General features: G+C 46.4%; 2 protein-coding genes across 2 annotated transcripts; both read right to left on the reverse strand.

The window, feature by feature from the left end:
- Positions 1 to 3,692: 3,692 nt before the first annotated feature.
- Positions 3,693 to 4,652, reverse strand: LOC308457808 (olfactory receptor 5V1-like; the record flags this gene model as incomplete). Its single annotated transcript, XM_080971980.1, has 1 exon — positions 3,693 to 4,652. The coding sequence occupies one exon, from the start codon at positions 4,650 to 4,652 to the stop codon at positions 3,693 to 3,695; it is 960 nt and encodes a 319-aa protein (XP_080828106.1).
- Positions 4,653 to 8,516: 3,864 nt separating this feature from the next.
- On the reverse strand, positions 8,517 to 16,982 carry LOC308486373 (olfactory receptor 5T7-like). Its single transcript, XM_081023182.1, has 2 exons — positions 16,057 to 16,982; positions 8,517 to 10,039 (listed from the first exon to the last, which is right to left on the reverse strand). The coding sequence occupies exons 1-2, from the start codon at positions 16,153 to 16,155 to the stop codon at positions 9,071 to 9,073; spliced, it is 1,068 nt and encodes a 355-aa protein (XP_080879308.1). The 5' UTR covers positions 16,156 to 16,982; the 3' UTR covers positions 8,517 to 9,070.
- Positions 16,983 to 21,796: the final 4,814 nt, after the last annotated feature.

A 21,796-nucleotide genomic window follows, 5' to 3' on the forward strand; every position in this document is an offset into this window, starting at 1 on the left:
AATTCCCTTTGAGACTCATTTTCACCACTGGAGCTCTTGTGTGGATGTTGTTAAGCCAGGTGAGAAAGCAAGGAAGGAAGAGCTATGGGGAAATTAAAATTCATAGAATCATAGAATCATAGAATCATAGAATCATAGAGTTGGAAGAGACCACAAGGGCCATCGAGTCCAACCCCCTGCCAAGCAAGAAACACCATCAGAGCACTCCTGACATATGGTTGTCAAGCCTCTGCTTAAAGACCTCCAAAGAAGGAGACTCCACCACACTCCTTGGCAGCAAATTCCACTGTTGAACAGCTCTTACTGTCAGGAAGTTCTTCCTAATGTTTAGGTGGAATCTTCTTTCTTGTAGTTTGGATCCATTGTTCCGTGTCCGCTTCTCTGGAGCAGCAGAAAACAACCTTTCTCCCTCCTCTATGTGACATCCTTTTCTATATTTGAACATGGCTATCATATCACCCCTTAACCTCCTCTTCTCCAGGCTAAACATGCCCAGCTCCCTTAGACGTTCCTCATAAGGCATCGTTTCCAGGCCTTTGACCATTTTGGTTGCCCTCCTCTGGACACGTTCCAGTTTGTCAGTGTCCTTCTTGAACTGTGGTGCCCAGAACTGGACACAGTACTCCAGGTGAGGTCTGACCAGAGCAGAATACAGTGGCACTATTACTTCCCTTGATCTAGATGCTATACTCCTATTGATGCAGCCCAGAATTGCATTGGCTTTTTTAGCTGCCGCGTCACACTGTTGGCTCATGTCAAGTTTGTGGTCAACCAAGACTCCTAGATCCTTTTCACATGTACTGCTCTCAAGCCAGGTGTCCCCCATCTTGTATTTGTGCCTCTCATTTTTTTTTGCCCAAGTGCAATACTTTACATTTCTCCCTGTTAAAATTCATCTTCTTTGTTTTTGCCCAGTTCTCTAATCTGTCAAGGTCTTTTTGAAGTGTGATCCTGACAGATTAGGAATTCTATATCTGACAGAATTCTATCTCTCACCTGCCAGCCACCAAAGTTGTAGGCAGTTAGGACAAAGAGGAGGAGACTCTAGTGACTGTGGCTAGTAAGAAGGTGGAAGCAGTAGCCAACGCAGGACGTGTGGAAGGGCACAGCTTTTGGGAGGCTGCCAGGGTCCTGGGCTGTGCCTGGACCAGAGAGAAGAGAGTCTTCTTCCATGGAGGAGGTCCAGACATTAAGGGCTCTCCCATGGAAGATGGAGCAAGTTTGTTTACTCCTGCGCTGGAGGCTAGGACTAAAACCCAAGGCTTCAAGTTACAAGAAAGGAGATTCTGACTCAACATCAGGAATGTTCCCTTTTGCACTTAAAAGGAACAAAATATCTGGAAAACGAAAGGAACTTTGTTGCTAGATCTGCTTTTAAAAAGACGGATACAAATAGAAATTGTTTCCTCTAGAGGGAGCTTGTGAAACTGTTGCTGGAGTCGATCTGGGGAATTCTACAGCTGTAGAGATAAAAGATCGTGGGAACTAGACACCGACCTTGAACAAGAATGTGCCCAGAAGAAGCTTTAGTGCTTGCTTTTTGCAAGACAAGTGCTTTACTGGAACAGCTACATGAGAAGATGGATTTGATGACTGTTGCAGTTGGAAATTTTGGACAAACAGTGAATACGTATATAGAAACCACTCAGGAATCAATCCAGGAATGTGCTTTGACAGAGCAAGTGGTGAAGAAGATAAAGGAGGAGGTAGTTGCTGAACCTCAAGTACCAGAAATGGAGAGAGCTGCGGCCTTGCAGGAACATAAGTTGCTGTCTTTGACGACTGAACCTGGAGAAAGTCAGATTTGGAGAGATGGAGTACTGTTTTGTCTGGAGATGGGAAGTTGGATAGATCCCCCTATGCAGGGATGTTTTGACTTTTCGGTTCTGGCTTTGGGCCAGGGGGAGTTCAGAGTTGTGGGGGCCCTTAATCTTGGAGGGACTTTGAAACATGCCTTTAAATATCTTTTGGATTTCAGTGCTGACTATGGAGAATGGGCTGACTTGTCGAGAAGGGATAAAGATATTGGAGTCTCCCCGAGAGAAAGGAAGGAAATTAAGAATAAGATCAGCAGAAGATAAAGTAAAGTGCAGGTATAAACATGAAGAAGACCTGCAGAAGGGACATGGACAAGACTTAAGAGCCTCGGATAGAAGGTCACCAGGTTGATGGACTAGATGGATGGAACAGAAAGGACTGACAAAACCCGAGACCAGGAAGAAGAGACAACAGATGAAGATTGGAAGAAAGTTTTAAAAATTCATTTAGAAAACCATTGTAAAATTAATGAGCATTAGAAAAATGTTGGAATGAAACTATTTGGCTTTAGTAGAAATGTTAAAAAGAATTATGTATAAATATGTTTTGTTAAAAAGAATTAGGTATAAATAAGATTTAAGTTTTATGCTTTAGGGTTTTTTATGGTAAGATAAGGTTAAAATAGATCAAGGTAATTTAATGACAGAATATTGTGAAAGATGGAAAGGATTTGCTGAGATAATTAATAACTAGAATACAAAAAAGGGAGGTGTGAGGAGGTCGATGAAACAAGTTAATGAAAAATAAGGATTTGGGAATATTGGATTTGCTTTTAATTTTTTGTTTATTTTTTTTTTATTCTGATGTATTGTATGTTTTGCTTTTTTTTTTACTTTTTTTTATTGACTTATATTGTTTAATCTCTCTTTTTGTATACCTTTTTTCCTTTTCTTTTTTCTTGTTTTTGCCTTTCTCTTTCCGTAACTTTAAATTCTCAATAAATACCATTTTTTTAAAAAAAACCAGAATATTAAAAGCAGGATAAAACATCAAACATTATAAACTTCCCTAAACAAGGCTACCTTCAGGTGTCTTCTAAAAGTCGGATAGTCTTTTATTTCCTTGACATCTGTGGGAGGGCGTTCCACAGGGTGGGTGCCACTACTGACAAGGCCCTGCTGCTGCTACAACATCTGTGTTCAGTTAGGGCAGATGCCCATTATTTGTATTTTCTGGAAACAACTGAAGATACTCTTCTTCTGGCAAGCTTCTTCACACAGTTGGGGAAGGGTCCCACAGATTTACACTTGCTCATGAACCTACCAATCCCACCTCTTCCCACCCACCCAACTCACCGCAACAGAGTTCAAGATTTGGCTTAACTCAGCCTCCAAGCACAATGCACAAGCACTGGTGGTTTTGTTTGTGTATTTGTTTTTTATTGACAATATTTATTTCCCACCCAACAACAACATTTTCTGGGTCACTTACATTAAAAAGAAACACAGTTGTGAGCAACAAAATATAAAGCTTTAGTCATAACAAAAGTTGTCAGCGGCAACGGAAAATAAATGAAGATTTTAAAATGAAGAGTATTTTCCAAGATTCTCTGGGGAAATAAAATGGCTTTATATATTTATATTAGCTGGCCCCAAAGCCCTGTTGAGTATCTTTGTCTAGAACAATTTCAAATAAAACCCAAGTTTTCTTGGACTAACTCCCTGTCACCCCACATGCTTCTGTCTCCCCTGCTGCCCTTCTTGTTTGTCTCCTTCCACTAAGGAGTTAACCAAGGAGTCTGGAAGGCCGGTAGCCTAGTGAGAACCACAGACTGAGGGAATCTAGCCCCACCTTTCATGCCCTGTTTTGGGGCCACTGGGCTTTGCAGGGAAGACAGCTGGCACCTTCTCCTTCCCTCCCGCTCACCTGCGCTCTCACTGCTTGCGAGAGGAAGTGCAGAACTTCCTCTGGCTTTCCAGAACCTTCCTCAGGGCGCCCTTCACCTCCTTGTTTCGGAGGCTGTAGATGATTGGGTTCAGCATAGGGGTGATGATGCAATACATGGTGGAGAGCAGGGTGTCTATCTCCAGAGAGTAGCCTGCGCTGGGGCGGTAGTAGTTCACCAGTCCATTTCCGAAGTAGAGGACAACCACTATCATGTGGGAGGTGCAGGTGGAGAAGGCCTTGCGCCGCCCGGTGTTGGAGCGGATCCGCAAGATGGAAGCCAAGATGTAGACGTAGGAGATGACAACTACCAGGAATGGGCTCAGGCCCACAAAGATGGTGGCTACCTGGATGACAATTTCATTGACACTCTTGTTCCCGCAGGCAATTTTCAGCAGCGGCGGGAGGTCGCAGAAGATGTGGTGGATCTGGAAGGCCCCGCAGAAGTGTAAATTGGAGGCCAAGGCTGCGTGGACCACTGAGTCCAAGAAGCCTGAGACCCAGATGGTGGTGGCTAGCTGCACGCACACACGCGGGCTCATGAGATGCGAGTAACGCAAAGGCTGGCAAATGGCGGCATAGCGATCGTATGCCATGGCGGCCAACAGCCAGCACTCAGAACCTGAGAAAGCCATCAGGAAGAACATCTGGACCAGGCACGGGTGGTAGGAAATGGTGTGGCGGTGGCGGCGGAGGTTGGCCAAAATGCTGGGGACAGTGACGGAGGAGTAGCAAACGTCCATGCAAGACAAATGGCTGAGGAAGAAGTACATGGGGCTATGAAGGTGGGGATCCAGCAGGATCAGGCCGACTATGGTGAGGTTCCCCAACAGGGTGACCAAGTAGATCACCAAGAACACCAGGAACAGGTAGGTCTGACCATGTGTGATCCCGGAGAAGCCCAGAAGAACAAACTCCGTCACCTGGGTCCAGTTGCTGCTGCCAGCCATGGGAAATTATCTGTAGAGATAATTATCTGCGGAGATTATCTGTAGAGAAAGAAGGATGGCGTTTGAGGGAAAGGCTGCCAGGCAGAAAAGGGAAAGAGAGGAAGTTCCTGCATTGCAGGGAGTTAGACTAGAGGACCTTTGGGGGACCCTTTACAATGCTACAGTTCTGTGATTCTATGATCGTAAGTGGTCTTCTACCCACTCAGACCATTGATCCATTTAATTCAATGTTGTTGTTGATTAAACTTCTTAGTCTCTTGTCACCTGAAGGTCTCCAAGTGACTTATGGCAAAGGAAAATTATACAATACATAATACCATGGAGGGAAGGGGGGGAGTCATATTATATATTGATATTTCACAAAACATTACATTGGAGGGTAGGGGAAAACCAGCCATATAAACAGGGGCAAACAACACTGACCACATGCAAATAATAAACTAAGTAACACTCTGACCCACTAATAAGCAAATGAACCTCCATCTCCCCCTAGTCCAAAAATCATTCACATCAAACTAACGGCTTTTCTCCTTTAACCTCCCCACCCAATAGTCTGGTGTCAAGGCCAGCTGTTACAAATCAGTGGTGGGTGGGTTAGGGTTCTCCAGGGATGGTCGGATGTCTCTCCTCTCCCTTCAAGGGGGAACGGGAACAACCCTGCTTGGGTGAATCAGGGGTGCTGTTGGAGACATCCCCAACTGGCTGGTGGCCGTGACATTTCCTCTCCACTCCCAGACTTCTCATCTCTAGTCTTCAGGGCCTGCCTTGGTCAGGAAAGGAAGGCGGAGAGGAGCTTGGAATGAGAAGCACCACAAGCAAGCTGATGTCTCCTCCTCTGCCTTGGAAAAGGCAACGCAACGAACCTTTTGTTCTGCTTTGAGAATGTGTGGAAGCCAATGGGATGTGGTGGTTAGAGTGTTCTGACTAGGGCTGAAGACATAATCATAGAATTGGGGAGTTGGAATGGACCCCAAGGCAGAGAGCAGGGTGTCTGTGTCCTGGAGAACAGAGGACCGAGAGGGGGTCTGAGAGCCTTCTCCAAATATCTGAATATGGAAGGTGAAGCAAACTTGTTTTCTGCTGCTCCAGAGGGGAGGCTCCAAATTACAGTAAGCCCACAACTTATGGGCATTTAATTTGTGCGCATTAGGCTTTACGCACATGACCCAAAATCACAAAAATAAATAAAAAGGGTGTGGAAAGAAGGGGGGAGGTTCCCAGGGAACAAATGACCTTGGCAATTCCACTATTTATTGGACGCAGCGTGTTTTGACTATATGTGATTTTGGCTTCTGGTGCAATTCCCAGACTGTAACCCCCACATAGGCTTTGGGCTCACTGTAGAAGAAAGGAGATTCCAATTAAACATTGAGAAGAATTATTTGACAGTAAAAGCCGTTCAATAGTGGAAGGGGCTCTCTCAGAGGGTGGTGGACTCTCCTTTCGTGGAGGTTTTTAAGCAGAGGTTGGATAGCCCTCTGTCAGGGATGCTTGAGCTGAGATTGTTGCATTGCTGGAGATTGGACAAGATGACTTTTGCAGGGCCACTTTTGCTGTGACACTTCTAGTTGGAAGAGACTGGAAATCAGATGGGGGCAGCAAGATGATCTCTTGCGGTGTGCTGTCTGCTGAAGAAAGAGGGCTTGTTCACCTCCACTTCTATTCTGCTTCTATATTTGCAGATAAAGCAAATGTTTCAGAGACCAGAGACCAGGTCTGAGTCAACATAAGGCAGCTTCATGTAGTCTTATATGTTCCATAGCTACTATGTTATGGCATGGAGACAGTAACTCCATGGTAGTTTCTCTCTCCAGTAACCTCCCATTCCAAAGAAAGTCAACCATAAGTGAACATTGCACTCCCAAATATCTCACTGCTCAGGGATTGGGATATGAAGCCCAGAATTATAAACTCCTTTGTGCATTGAAAAGTGTGGATTGGATAAGATTTGGGGGAGGGGCGGTGGTGGTGGGAGAAATCTCTTGCTGTGTCAGCTCCATATATAGGTAAAGGGTAAAGGGACCCTCACCGTTAGGTTCAGTCGCGGGGTTGCGGCGCTCATCTCGCTTTACTTGCCAAGGGAGCCGGCGTACAGCTTCCGGGTCATGTGGCCAGCATGACTAAGCTGCTTCTGGCGAACCAGAGCAGCGCACGGAAACGCCATTTAGCTTCCCGCCTGAGTGGTACCTATTTCTCTACTTGCGCTGGAGTGCTTTTGAACTGCTAGGTTGGCAGGAGCAGGGACCGAGCAACGGGAGCTCACCCCGTCGCGGGGATTGGAACCACTGACCTTCTGATCAGCAAGTCCTAGGCTCTGTGGTTTAACTCACAGCACCACCCACATCCCTAGCCCCATATATATTGTCCCATAAATGAATTTATTATTTATTGCATTTATAACCCACCTTTTTCTGCAACATTCAGAGAAGTGCAAATTTCGGCGGCTAGCAGAGTTCTTGTTCTCATATCATTTCAGCAAATGTGAATGGGGCAGATTCGCGTTCAAATGCAGACCAGACTGAATTGCTTCCCCATCCCCAGTCCTCTCTGTGTCCTGTGAAGCTACTAACCTGGAGGCCCCCCCAATGGGAGCCCAGTGAGGCTGGGCGCTTGCTCCTGCCCCCGTCAGGATGCTCAGCTCCAGGTCGTCCTTCCCCTTCAACCTCGGGCTTCTTCTGCACCAGCCTTTCCCTGCCCCTGCCTGCTCCACCTTCACGGGGCCAGAGCACACTGGCATCCGAGTGGCAAGAGAGGGCCTGCCATCGGGGCTCTGGAAGGGAGATCCCTGCTTCCCAGGTGAGCCACGGATGAGCCGGGTGGCTCCCTCTGCGTTGCATCCAACTAGCGGAGCCCTGACAGGGAGAGAGGAGTTATGCCCAGGCGGGACCCAGGGGATGCTCTCATTGCAACTGCAACACGCAAGTTAACAAGGAGAGTTGGGAAAAGAAAGCCACTCTCCCCGGGGATTTTCTGGAAGCCAAGAGGAATGGAGCAATGGGAGTCCCATCGGAAGAATTGCTCAGCGGCTAGATGTTGATTTACACACTTGACGTATTCCTACCCCACCTTTTAATTCAAAGAATGCATAAAGGGAATATGGAATGTTGGGTGTGTCATTGAAAATTCTACTCAATATTGATCCAGGGTAGATTCCAATGTATAGTTAGCCGAGTAAAAACTTGAACACGTTGCAGCATTCCCCGAAAATAGACCAGAGGCAATTGTATTTCACTCAGCAGAGCTTTACTGCTACTGAAGACAAATGAGCATCATGGTCACAAAGCCCAAACATTCAGGATTGGCACTGACCATAAGGAATCCAGTTGCAGCAGACTTAACTTAAACTTAGAACAACTTAGAATAAGTCTAAACCTTAACATTATGTACAGAACACCACACCATACAGAAAAGGAGACCGAAAGAGAGAAAAGTGATACCCAGGGTCCTTCTGGCCTTATTATTATAGTCGGCATGATAAGACTTTGGCCACCTCATGAGAAGAGAAGACTCCCTGGAAAAGACCCTGATGTTGGGAAAGATGGAGGGCACAAGGAGAAGGGGACGACAGAGGACGAGATGGTGGGACAGTGTTCTCGAAGCTACCAGCATGAGGGAGGCAGTGGAAGACAGGAGGGCCTGGCGTGCTCTGGTCCATGGGATCATGAAGAGTCGGACATGACTAAATGACTAAACAACAAATAAACCTGAAAAGCATAAAATTTTAAAACAAAAACAACAAATATATTTAAATGGGGCTGAAATCTAAACAAGTGGACACTCACTGTAAAGACCCATTTATCCAGCTACCAGAAGAAAAATGTCTTTGTTTCCCCCCCTCCGGAAAGTGCAGATAGCGGGCTCCTATCTTGACAGAAACGCTGTTCCACAGAACAGGGGCAGCCCCACTACAACCCCTTCACCTTTGAGTTCCTGTTCTTAGGTCTCCCAAAGTTTGTTTCTACTTCTCTGTCACCACTGCTGTGGCCCAAGCTGTGAAAAGAAACAGGCCTATGAAAACAGGAGAACATCTAAGGAAATTAGCATATATTGGCTCCTACAGAGCCAATTGTTCATGAAGAACCCTTCAATGTAAATAAATACAGCAATCTACAGTTTAGAGTCTCTGGTTGGAATAATGAGTTTTGACGGGTCTCACCAGTTGCCTGCAGTTCTCTGAATATGGGAACTATAGGCACTTGTGGTGGGCATGCCCAAAGGTGGCATATTTGGGGGAACAAGTGCTTAATGATGTAAGTAAAATTACCCATCAGCATGTCAGCAAGTCTTCAGAACTTGTGTTACTCAATCCGTATTTCAGGAAGTGGGTTTCTCTGTGGTCTTAGAGGATTACTTTGAACTCACTAAGGGCAATGGCAGGGTCAGAGGAGAACAGAGATGCCTTGGTCAAAGTCCACCTCTCACTTCCTCTGTGTAGAAGCGTATTCGTTCTTCTGCCCTCCCAGAACCTTCTTGAGGGCTTCTTTCACCTCCTTGTTGCGGAGGCTGTAGATGAGGGGGTTCAACATAGGGGTGATGATGCAGTAGAGTGTGGAGATCAGGGTGTCAACCTCCAAGGAGTAGCCTGCGCTGGGGCGGTTGTAGTTCACGTTGGCCATGCCAAAGTAGACGGTGACAACGATCATGTGAGCAGCGCAGGTGGAGAAGGCCTTGTGCCTGCCAGTATTCGAGCGAATCTGCAAGATGGCGGAGAGGATGTAAACATACGAGAGGAGGATAAGCAAGAAGGGACTCAGGCCCATGAAGATGCTGGCCAAATGGAGCGTGATCTCATTCACGTAGGTGTCGCTGCAGGCAATCTTCAGGAGAGGCGGGACATCACAGAAGATGTGGTCAATCTGGTTGGCCCCACAGAAGGACAAGTGGGTGGCCAGAGTGGTGTGGATGGCCGAATCCAGGAAGCCCCAGATCCAAGAAGCAATGGCCAGCGGGATTCGCACCTGGCTGCTCATCAGGCTGCTGTAATGCAGAGGCTGGCAAATGGCGGCATAGCGGTCGTAGGCCATGACGGCCAGCAGGGCGCACTCGGAGCCTGCAAAGGTCATCAGGAAGAACATCTGGGTCATGCACTGGTTGTAGGAAATGGTGTGCCTCTGGCGCAGAAAGTTGGTCAGGATCTTGGGGACTGTGACGGTTGAGTAGCAGACGTCCAAGCAGGATAAATGGCTGAGGAAAAAGTACATGGGGCTGTGGAGGCGCGAATCCAGTTGGATCAAGGTGACTATTGTGGTATTTCCAAGAACAGTGACCAAGTAAATTGCTAGGAACACGACAAAGAGGTAAATCTGGCCATGTGGGACGCCTGAGAAGCCCAGGAAGATGAACTCCTCCACCTGGGTCTGATTCCTGACCTCCATGGGAAAGTTAATCTGTGTAGAGAAGGAGAAACAAGAAGTATGGAAGCAACAGGATGGAGGTTCCTTGCTCACAAAGAGGTAGGGATTGAGCATCACCTCCTGCACTTGCTCTTATCACTGCAATTATTTTGTATTTATTGGATTTCTTATTCATCCATCACCAGGTGCTCCTAGGAGATGTAAAAAAACAACATGGAGGGTTACCTGTTTAGTGCTGTCCCAACGTCTAATGGAGAAAAGCAGGGGTGTTTTGTTTTTTCCAGGAGGCTTATTATTTATTCAAGATTTTCTTGTTTTACAGAAGTATGTGTAATGTCTCTCATATTTTTTCCATGTAACATTTTTGCAAATCAGTTTCATTTGTTGAGACATTAAGGGGGGAAAGGGCTGAAGGGGGGAAGATGGGTAGGGGGGGTCGGGTGGCGATGTTTCTATTTTGCTTAATATATGTAGGGTTTGGTGTCAGCGTTGCTTGTGTTGTTCACTTGTGTTTCTTTGGTGGTGAGAGAGGTTGGGGTTGGCCTAGGGTGTGGTTGTTCATTTGTGGTTGGCTGTGGTGAATTTTGTTTTCGTGTGTGAGTTGGGTGGGTGGGTGTTTTGGATCAGGTTAGCCATATTGATTTGTATGCTGTTGGTGGATTATTGTCATTGTCTTGTTGGGCTGTGTATGTGATAAAAGGGGGCCATACCGGCGTAAAGGCGTCTTCTTCTGTTTGTCTCCATGTCAGTTTCAGTTTATTGGTTAATTTTTCTAGTAGGGATGTTTCCCATACTATTTGGTACCATTGGTCCATGCTTACTCCTGACAGGTCTCTCCAGTGTCTGGTTATGGTGTTTCTGGCGAGAAAAGCAAGGTTATACATACAACTCCCTTGTTACAACAGCTCTGTTGCCTAGCAATGTCCCATATGAACCTGCCCAGGCTCTGAGATCTTTGGGGTATTCCCTTGGTCAGACACACTTGGTAGGGACATGGAGAGTGCGGCATAGTCCAAAGTTAGTGGAAGTACAACCACTGCTGTCCCGCAACCCACCTCACAACCCCACACTTCCCAGAGATGTCCTGCTGGTCCCAGATATGAAGATCAGACAATCCTGCTTTTCCCCACGAATACAACAATGCAGTTGTTGACTAATAGCAATGGGGGGTGATCCCCAGGGAAAATATACAAGGCGGTCATGTTACACAAAGCATAGCTATATCCCTCTCTCAATTAACATGCACACTACTTCAGCAAACCTTCCTTTCAGAAAAGCCCATAGGTTGGACAAAGGAGACATCCGCCACAAGCTCCACTGGGCTGGCAGGCAGCAATCGCTTGAATCTGCAGGAATACCCCAGTGTCTCCTTCCTTTGTTCCTCATTCTTCTTCTTCTTTTAAGTACATAAGAATCTAAGAAGAGCCTGCTGGATGAAGCCAACAGCCCATCCAGTCCAGCATGCTGCATGAGAGTGGAATGGACTCTCTCAGAATAATGAGAATAATAATAATTATTATTTTTTACTTATACCCCGCCCATCTGGCTGGGCGTCCCCAGCCACTCTGGGCGGCTTCCAACAGGAGATTAAAAATACATTAAAACATCAGTCATTAAAAAACTTCCCTGAACAGGGCTGCCTTCAGATGTCTTCTAAACCAGTGTTCCCCAACCTTGGGCCTCCAGCTGTTTTTGGACTACAACTCCCATCATCCCTCGCTAGCAAGACCAGTGGTTAAGGATGATGGGAATTGTAGTCCAAAAACAGCTGGAGGCCCAAGGTTGGGGAACACTGTTCTAAACATCAGATAGTTGTTTATTCCTTTGACATCTGGTGGGAGGGCGTTCCACAGGGTGGGCGCCACCACCAAGAAGCCCCTCTGCCTGGTTCCCTGTAACCTCACTTCTTGCAGAGAGGGAACTGCCAGAAGGCCCTCAGAGCTGGACCTCAGTGTCCGGATTGAACAATGGGGGTGGAGACCTTCCTTCAGGTCTACTGGACCGAGGTCATTTAGGGCTTTAAAGGTCAGCAGCAACACTTTGAATTGTGCCCAGAAATGTACTGGGAGCCAATGTAGTCTTTCAGGACCGGTGTTATGTGGTCTCGGCAGCCGCTCCCAGTTCCCAGTCTAGCTGCCGCATTCAGAAGGTGGTGGACTCTACTTTGTTGAAGATTTTTCAACAGAGGTTGGTCATGGACGTTTTAGCTGTGATTCCTGTATTTCAGGGGGTTGGACTAGATGACCCTTGGGTCCCTTCCAACCCTACATCTTCTTCCACATCAGACTGCTTGCTCCCTTAGAGATGCTGGAAGAAAAGGGGCTCTTCCTCATGTCCTCATGGCAGGATGTGAGAGAGGGGCCTTTTCTGCAATCACACCTTGATTGTGGGACATCTTGCACAGAAGAGTCAGTCATCCCAACTCCCTTATCCTTTTCATAGCTTAACATCTATTTATGTCAGCAAGGATTTGCCTAGACAGGTTAAAGCTCTTATGCTGGAGAACGCTCCTTTGAGCTCTTTTCATCTACTGCGCCTGTCTGTACTTTCCATTTTGCTGTTTTAGCTGACATTTTGTTATTGTTGCCTTTGTGGAATGTGGAATGAATGGGGGACTGGACCGGACACAATTTTAGAAAAGAATAAATAACGAATTGCATAAAGCAAACGATGTACACAACTTTTGGAACTCCTCTCAAATGCAAATATTTTGGAAACCTGTTGAGGCTAGTATTTCTGATATGTTAGGACATCATATCCCATTAGAAGCCAAAATATTTCTACTGCGTTACCCCAGGATGTTACCCAAGAAAATGATCGAGAAATAGTAATCAGCATTATAACAGCTGCAAAGATTGTGATGGCTAAAAATGAAGGGCATGAGAACGGTTTGGGGGAAAACCTAGCTTATAGTAACAACAATTAAATTAGCATATTATAAAAGAATACATATAAATCAACCTAATAGATTTTTGGGTAAATTGATATGTTTTGGAATGTTTTGGAACAGTAAGTTTACTGATAAAAGCCTTATGCTGCTTCCAACTTGTTTTAATGGTATGAATATTTCTTTATGGATATTTTGGTTTGCTTTACTGAATCTAAATAAAAAAATAAAAAAGAGGAAAGAGGAAATAGTCAAATAATGTTTCTGTTCAAGATAAGATGTTATTTGCAATGAACAATACATTTACCATGTCACAACTAGAGGCAGAGGTAAGAAAACGTGGACTGGAAAAAGGTTCAGATCCAGGATGTACTTCTAAGACAGCAGGGTCTCCAGCTGTTATTGGACTACAATTCCCATCACCCCTAGCTAGCAGGAGCGGTGGTCAGGGCTGATGGGAGTTGTAGTCCCAAAACAGCTGGAGACCTAAGTTTGGGAAACCCTGCTCCGAGGCAGCAGGCATAGGCAAACTCGGCCCTCCAGAAGTTTTTGGACTACAACTCCCATCATCCCTAGCTAACAGGACCAGTGGTCAGGGGTGATGGGAGTTGTAGTCCCAAACATCTGGAGGGTGCCAAATGGCCGAAGGCTGCTCCAAGGGCATCTCCAGACAATTGCTCTTTTGCAGGAGGGATTAAAGCACAGACCCTGAATTTAGATCTGTTCAATTAAAGTGGATTAAAGCACTTGGTTGCCCCAGCACAACTCATCCACTTTAAAGAAGATTATAAAGAAATTCTGTCCTTGGTATGCCTCCCCCCCCCTTCTTAGTTTGATTTCCTGGCACCATATTTGTATAAATTAACTATCCCAAAATACAGACGTGCCTTCACACTGGCCAGATTGGATGTGATGCCCTCTGCCGTACTTGAGGGCAGATACCAAAAGATTCCAACTGAAAAAGGGCTCTGCCCCATCTGGAAACAGTGGCTCATGTTCTCCTGTCCTGTCCCCTTTGCAAAGATCTGAGGAATGAGATCACCACCCCACTCTTACTTACCATCCCAGGCCGCCCATCTGCGGCCATATTGGTCTTTCTTTTATCAGATCAAAATGATCAGACAACAGCAAAGGTTGCTAGGTTTATCGAGGGTGCAGTGAGATTAAGGGCCACTATCTGAACGATAATCTTGGTCATTTGATTGCCCTTTTTGCCCATTGTTGCTTTTTTATTTGTATATATTGCTTGTTTTATGTTGCTGTAAAGGTAAAGGGACCCCTGACCAATAGGTCCAGTCATGGCCGACTCAGCGGTTTCAGCGCTCATCTCGCTTTATTGGCCGAGGGACCCGGCGTACAGCTTCCGGGTCATGTGGCCAGCATGACTAAGCCGCTTCCGGCGAGCCAGAGCAGCGCATGGAAATGCCGTTTACCTTCCCGCTGGAGTGGTACCTATTTATCTACTTGCACTTTTGACGTGCTTTTGAACTGCTAGGTTGGCAGGAGCAGGGACCGAACAATGGGAGCTCACCCCATCGTGGGGATTTTAACCGCTGACCTTCTGATCGACAAGCCCTAGGCTCTGTGGTTTAACCCACAGCGCCACCCGTGTCCCTTATGTTGCCATGGCCGTTGGCTAATGCGAATAAAGTTTATCTTATATTTAAAGAAGAAGCTGAGGTTTGGAAACCGATAGGGCAGTACAGGGGGGGGGGAGGAGGGGAATGAGTGTCTAACAGGAAGATGCATAAACACTCAGCAGGGAAGTCAGGGCGAATGAGAATTGCCACGCCAACGCCCTGCTAAAGCAAACCAGGACAAACGCTCCATAAAGACCAGCATATAATCTGACCTCTGCATATGTTTTTCTGCAGCCAAAGTAGGATGAACACACAATAAACAGCTTGTCTGGAGAAAACCCTTGATCAAAGATGTGCCCTCCGGGTGTTGCTGGACTATAACTCCCATCAGAAGGGATGGCTGGATCAGGCCAATGTCCCATTGAGCCCAGCCTCCTCTTCTCACAGGGGCCAGCTAGATGCCTGTGGGAAACCAGCAAGCAGGATTTGAACACAAAAGCAGTCTCTCCCCTCTTGTGGTTTCCAGCAACTGGTGTTCAGAAGCATCGCTGCCTGCAACTGTGGAGGCTGCGCTTAGGCATCCTGGCTAGCAATCATTACGAACCCTCTCCTCCCTGAATTTGTCTAATCCTCTTTGAAAGCCATCCAAGGATCCGCTTAGATCAGTGCCAGATTTACGTGTAAGCTAAACAAGCTATAGCTTAGGCGCCCCCTCTCTTAAAAAAATTTAAAGGGAAAAAAACCTGGATGTACATTTCCAAAATATAAAAGCAAATAAAATAAAACCTAGATACAGCAACAGTGTTTTGTGTTGTGTAGGCTCCTATGATGTAAGTCATGGGCCTTCCCTGCTAGCCTGCTCCCAAAAATATCACACATTTGCTCATTTCTATATATATAGGGTGCCTACATTCTGCATGGACTGCAAGAAGATCAAACCTCTCCATTCTGAAGGAAATCAGCCCTGAGTGCTCACTGGAAGGACAGATCCTGAAGCTGAGGCTCCAAGACTTTGGCCACCTCACGAGAAGAGAAGACTCCCTGGAAAAGACCCTGATGTTGGGAAAGATGAAGGGCACAAGGAGAAGCGGACGACAGGGGACGAGATGGTTGGACAGTGTTCTCGAAGCGACCAGCATGAGTTTGACCAAACTGTGGGAGGCAGTGGAAGACAGGAGTGTCTGGCGTGCTCTGGTCCAGGGGGGCATGAAGAGTCGGACAGGACAAAACAACTAAACAACAACAACATTCTGCATGGACTTGTTGCATGGCCACATGTGCAAATGGCTTTAGATACCTATTAGGTCCATCAATTACCATATAGCATACATTCAACACAAAAAACTGTGACCATTTGTTGTTGACAAAGGATAGCTGGAGATATCAAGGGCCCCAGTACCTTCAGTAGCTTAGGGTCTCATCAAACCTAAATCTGGCCCTGGCTTAGATCCTTCAGTTGTGTGCGCACAAAGACTTCCCCATTGCAAATGACACTTAAGAGGTGAGAACAGCATCCCAGCTTTCCCCAAGACTCCTGGCCAGAAGTTCACCTCAGCAGCCCCCTATCGCTGCCCTCGTCTTACCTGCACAAGGTCAGGAATCGGGTCCTGTGCTCCCTGAGCTGTGAAGCTGCTAAGAGCTGGAGCAGATATTTCATGCTTTGTGTGGCCCAGGGGAAACATGCTCCCGTTGCCAGCGGAGGTGAGAAATCTGGGGAAACGCACACAGCCCAGTGGAATTGATGTCAGCGGGACCCATCACAAAGTAGACGAAGTTCTCCAGAAGATGTCATCATCCTTATCCTCCTCAACAGATTTATTACCCAGCCTTCTCCAGAAGGCCCCAGTGAGGGCTTCAGCAATATAAAATATAGCATTAAGAACAGTTCAAAATAAATTAAAGCACATAGGAACATAGGAAGAGCCAACTGGATCAGGCCAATGGCCCATCTAGTCCAGCATTCTATTCTCACAATGGCCAGCCAGATGCCTCTTCTGGAAAATCAGGGAACAGAACATGAGTACATGAGCACTGTCTTCTCCTCTGGTTTCCAGAAACTGGTGTTCAGAAGTAGTACGGCCTCCAACTTGTATGACAACCAGCCTCATATAACCAACATGCTTAAGTCTAATTAGTGCATGAAGGGGTTAATACCATAGAGTAAGCTGTCCTGCCAGGCTTAGCTCTGTCCACTTCCCCTCATCTGGGGAGGAACTAGGTAATCAAGTTGTTGTTCTCCTTCAGTGTATCTGAGAAGCTCAATGTGTGAGGAGGTCTGAGCTGGTTCCTCCAGTTTACATCTCTCTCTCCAACCACTCTTGAGTTCCTATGCCCATCATTTAGGAACTGCCATCATTTTGTAGAAAAACCATTTTTTACTGCCTGTGTGACTTTTCTGGCTGATGTATGTAAAAGCGCAGGAACCTGACCTTTTAAGAGTTAGTAAGTAAATCATTTTTTAAACATACCAAACGTGTGGTCTTTTCCTATGCTGGGGGAAGAGGGAAGTTGTGGAACTCACTTGGCCCTAAAATATGGAAGAGCATATCAGGTATGTTTTATTGAATTAACTCTTTTGCTCCTTAGAATTAAGGCCTGTGGGTGCACTTTAAAAATAAAGAAAATCAAGACTTTTTGAAAACCAAGTTAACATAACAGCCCAGTAAGAAATATTTAATAATTTATTTATATATAAACAAATCTAGGCAGCATCTTAAAAAGCAGAGACATCACCTTGCAAACAAAGGTCCGCATAGTAAAAGCTCTGGTTTTGCCAGTAGTGATGTATGGAAGTGAGAGCTGGACCATCAAGAAGGCTGATCGACGAAGAATGGATGCTTTTGAATTCTGGTGCTGGAGGAGACTCATAGAATCATAGAATCATAGAGTTGGAAGAGACTACAAGGGCCATCGAGTCCAACCCCCTGCCAAGCAGGAAACACCATCAGAGCACTCCTGACATATGGTTGTCAAGCCTCTGCTTAAAGACCTCCAAAGAAGGAGACTCCACCACACTCCTTGGCAGCAAATTCCACTGTTGAACAGCTCTTACTGTCAGGAAGTTCTTCCTAATGTTTAGGTGGAATCTTCTTTCTTGTAGTTTGGATCCATTGCTCCGTGTCCGCTTCTCTGGAGCAGCAGAAAACAACCTTTCTCCCTCCTCTATGTGACATCCTTTTATATATTTGAACATGGCTATCATATCACCCCTTAACCTCCTCTTCTCCAGGCTAAACATGCCCAGCTCCCTTAGCCGTTCCTCATAAGGCATCGTTTCCAGGCCTTTGACCATTTTGGTTGCCCTTCTCTGGACACGTTCCAGTTTGTCAGTGTCCTTCTTGAACTGTGGTGCCCAGAACTGGACACAGTACTCCAGGTGAGGTCTGACCAGAGTAGAATACAGTGGCACTATTACTTCCCTTGATCTAGATGCTATACTCCTATTGATGCAGCCCATACTCCTATTGAGAGTCCCATGGACTGCAAGAAGATCAAACCTCTCCATTCTGAAGGAAATCAGCCCTGAGTGCTCACTGGAAGGACAGATTCTGAAGCTGAGGCTCCAAGACTTTGGCCACCTCATGAGAAGAGAAGACTCCCTGGAAAAGACCCTGATGTTGGGAAAGATGGAGGGCACAAGGAGAAGGGGACGACAGAGGACGAGATGGTTGGACAGTGTTCTTGAAGCTACCAGCATGAGTTTGACCAAACTGCGGGAGGCAGTGGAAGACAGGAGTACCTTGCATGCTCTGGTCCAGGGGGTCACGAAGAGTCGGACACGACTAAACGACTAAACAACAACAACAACAACAAATATTTAATTTCATAATCAGGGATTTTGCTGCTTTAGTCCTTCTTGTAAACTCCTTTGAGCTTCCATTGCAACCAAGCAATGTATAAATATTGTGAAATTGATCGATCGATCAATCAATCAATCAATCAATCAATCAATGCTTATAAATACATAGGTGTGTCTTTCAGGCACAATGATGTGAACATCCAATGCCTAATAGAGAAAGAATGATGCATTCCCCCTGAAGCTGATTCTGCACCAGAAATTAACATTTTCATTAAAAATAAATAACATAAATGTGATTTTGCTTTGCTAGAGGCAACGTCCTTTGACTTCCACAATCTGGAACAGGCCAGTGACCCAACTAGTTCAGCATCTTGCTCTCAGTCACCAACACGGTGCCCCAAAGGAGCAGGATTTGACCACAACAGCACCCTCCCATCCTGCAGCTTCCAGAAACTGGTAAGACTCATAGAATGATAGTGTTGGAAGGGGCCACGAGGGTCATCTAGTCCAACCCCCGGCAATGCAGGAATCTTTTGTTCAATGTGGGTTTGCTCAAACCCATGACCCTGAGATTAAAAGTCTCATGCTCTACCAACTGAGCTAGGAGGATTGCAGGCTAGCCCTTTGTGGCATAGGGCCCTCGTATTTATGGGACCGCCTCTCCTGGTCTGCCCCACAGAGGACCTTAAGGTCTATGAACAACCATAGTTTAGAGGTCCCTAAGGAAGCCAGACTATCCTCCACCAGGGCCAGGGCCTTCTCAGTGATGGCTCCGACCTGGTGGAATGCTCTGTCCCAGGAGACCAGGACCCTGCAGGATTTAACTTCCTTCTGCAGGGCCTGTAAGACAGAGCTATTCCACCTGGCTTTCAACTTGAACTTAGCCTGATCTTTTGTTCCCCTTCCTTCCCTCCCCCTCCCCTTTTTATGAAGATTACCAGTTCTAATCCACAGCTAATTCTCCCCTGGTCTCCTCGCTGGCCCAAAGAGGACTAATTTAGCCAGCTAGACCTGGTGATCATCTAATGTTTATTGGCTGGATTTCCCCCCAAAATTGATTTTTGAATTCTGAATTTATTGTTATTCATGTTTTATACTGTATTTTATGCTGTTTTTGTTGTTGCATCAATTAAGTGTTTTAAATTTGTTGTTAGCCGCCCTGGGCCCGGTTTTCTGAACCGGGAAGGGTGGGGTATAAATAAAAATTTATTATTTATTATTATTATTATAGTAGCCATTGATAGCTCTCTCATCCATGAATTAATCTAATCCCCTTTGAAAGCCATCTAGGCCTTCAAAAAGTGCCATACTTTAACTGGGTGCTGTGTTTAAGCAGAGGTTGAGTAGCCATCTGTCATGGCTGAGATTCCTGCATTTAAGGGGGCTGGACTAGATGACTCTCGGGTTCCCTTCCAACTCTGCGATTCTATGATAAAGGACTTTCTTGTACTCAAGGACTGAGTCAGGACATTGTCAAACCAAGCAGCAAACCCCACCACGTGAGAAGCTTTCTTGACGCCCCCGTCTCCAAATAGTCCAGGTGGTATTGCATCGAACAATTCATGCAACCAGTTCAACATCTGCAAATCAACCAGAAGAGTTTGCTGAACATCTTAGTTCTAAAAGTTCTTCCCCGGTGTCATTAACTGGTTATTCTAAATAGCAGTTTAATAGCTTTGGTCTCTGCATGAAATTTCCCATCGCTGAATCTCTCCCCTCGGGACCTGGACCCAAAAGCCGGGAGGTGTCTCTATGGGGCAGATCACTGGGGTGCGCTTATGGGGAGGAGCTGGCATTGCCGTCGGGGGTTCGTTAGCCAGGATATTTTTCCACAACAATCAAACGAGAGGCCAAGGGAGCCATTAAAAGTTTGCTCGCCAGAGACAGGCTGCACCGCTGCGCCTCTGTTCGGTTGCGCCCTTGTCAGAAGCGCCCTTTGATGAGAGATGCAATTAATTTCATCATTTTCATCTTGCAACTGTGTGAAGTTACATTATTGCTCCCGTCGGTCATTCAGTTCACTCCCCACGGAGCAGAAATCACAGCAGGGCGTTCAGGAGACTGTAGCGCGTTCATTATTAAACCCCCTTGTGACCCACATCAGTGCTGACATAATTGACCCAAATCAATGCTGACATAATTGAGTTGTGCACCCTTGTTTCAAGTGATGAAATTTGCTTTTTATTACTTTTCACCCTGGAACTTCCAGATTTCTGACATGCCCCCGAAATCTCCATCAGCTTCTGGCAGATGCCATTCTAATTCGTCCAGGCTGCCTTTCTCAGCAGCCTCGGGCCAAGCAGAATGGTTGTATTGCAGACCATAATAGCCAAGTGTTTGAAAACCATGGTTTTTGCAGCCCCAAGCAGTTAAAATCAGGAAGACATTTAATTCCGAATCTTTCTGAGCCCACCTTACATGTCAGTACCTTTCATGGATGGATGGCGGCTAATGGATTGAGGTTGAATCCTGACAAGACAGAAGTACTGTTCTTGGGGGACAGGGGGCAGGCGGGTGGGGGGGATTCCCTGGTCCTGAATGGTGTAACTGGGCCCCTGAAGGACCAGGTGTGCAGCCTGGGAGTCATTTTGGATTCCCAGGTGTCCATGAAGGTGCAGGTTAATTCTGTATCCAGGGCAGCTGTTTATCAGCTCCATCTGGTATGCAGGATGAGACCCTCCCTGCCTGCAGACTGTCTCGCCAGAGTGGTGCATGCTCTGGTTATCTCCCGCTTGGACTACTGCCATGCGCTCTACGTGGGGCCAACTTTGAAGGTGACCTGGAAACTACAACTAATCCAGAATGCAGCAACTAGACTGGTGACTGGGAGTGGCCGCCAAGACCATATAACAACAGTCCTGAAAGACCTACATTGGCTCCCAGTACATTTCTGAGCACAATTCAAAGTGTTGGTGCTGACCTTGAAAGCCCTAAACGGCCTCAGTCCAGTATACCTGAAGGAGCGTCTCCTCTCCCATCGTTCAGCCCGGACACTGAGGTCTAGCGCCGAGGGCCTCCTGGTGGTTCCCTCCCTGCGAGAAGCCAAGTTACAGGGAACCAGGCAGGGAGCCTTCTTGGTGGTGGCGCCTGCCCTGTGGAACTCCCTCCCATCAGATGTCAAAGAGAAAAACAACTACAAGACCTTTAGAAGACACCTGAAGGCAGCCCTGTTCAGGGAAGTTTTTAATGTGTGAGATTTTAGCGTATTTTTAGTGTTTGTTGGAAGCTGCCCGGAGTGGCTGGGGAAACCCAGCCAGGTGGGTGGGCTATAAACAAACAAACAAACAAACAAACAAACAAAATTATTCATTAAGAACATAAGAGCATGCTGGATCAGGCCAGTGGCCCATTTTGTCCAGCATCCTATTCTTCTCACAGTGGCCAAACAGATGCCTATCATAGGAAGCAATAACAACTCTCCCCTCCTGCGGTTTCCAGCCTCCAGCTGTGGGGCAGAGCAGAGCCATTGTGGCTAGTACCTATTGATTGTCCTCTCCCGCTTCTCTCTGAATTTGTCCAATTCT

Source organism: Podarcis pityusensis (genome assembly GCF_964106645.2).
Source record: "Podarcis pityusensis genome assembly, chromosome: 10".
Taxonomy (NCBI): Eukaryota; Metazoa; Chordata; class Lepidosauria; order Squamata; family Lacertidae; genus Podarcis; species Podarcis pityusensis.

Bases quoted from the DNA above. Each gene is read 5' to 3' on its own strand.
- LOC308486373 (XM_081023182.1), bottom strand. From the start codon at position 16,155: ATGTTTCCCCTGGGCCACACAAAGCATGAAATATCTGCTCCAGCTCTT. The intron at 10,040-16,056 runs GTAAGACGAGGG...TTCTCTACACAG, and splicing joins CGATTCCTGACCTTGTGCAG to ATTAACTTTCCCATGGAGGT.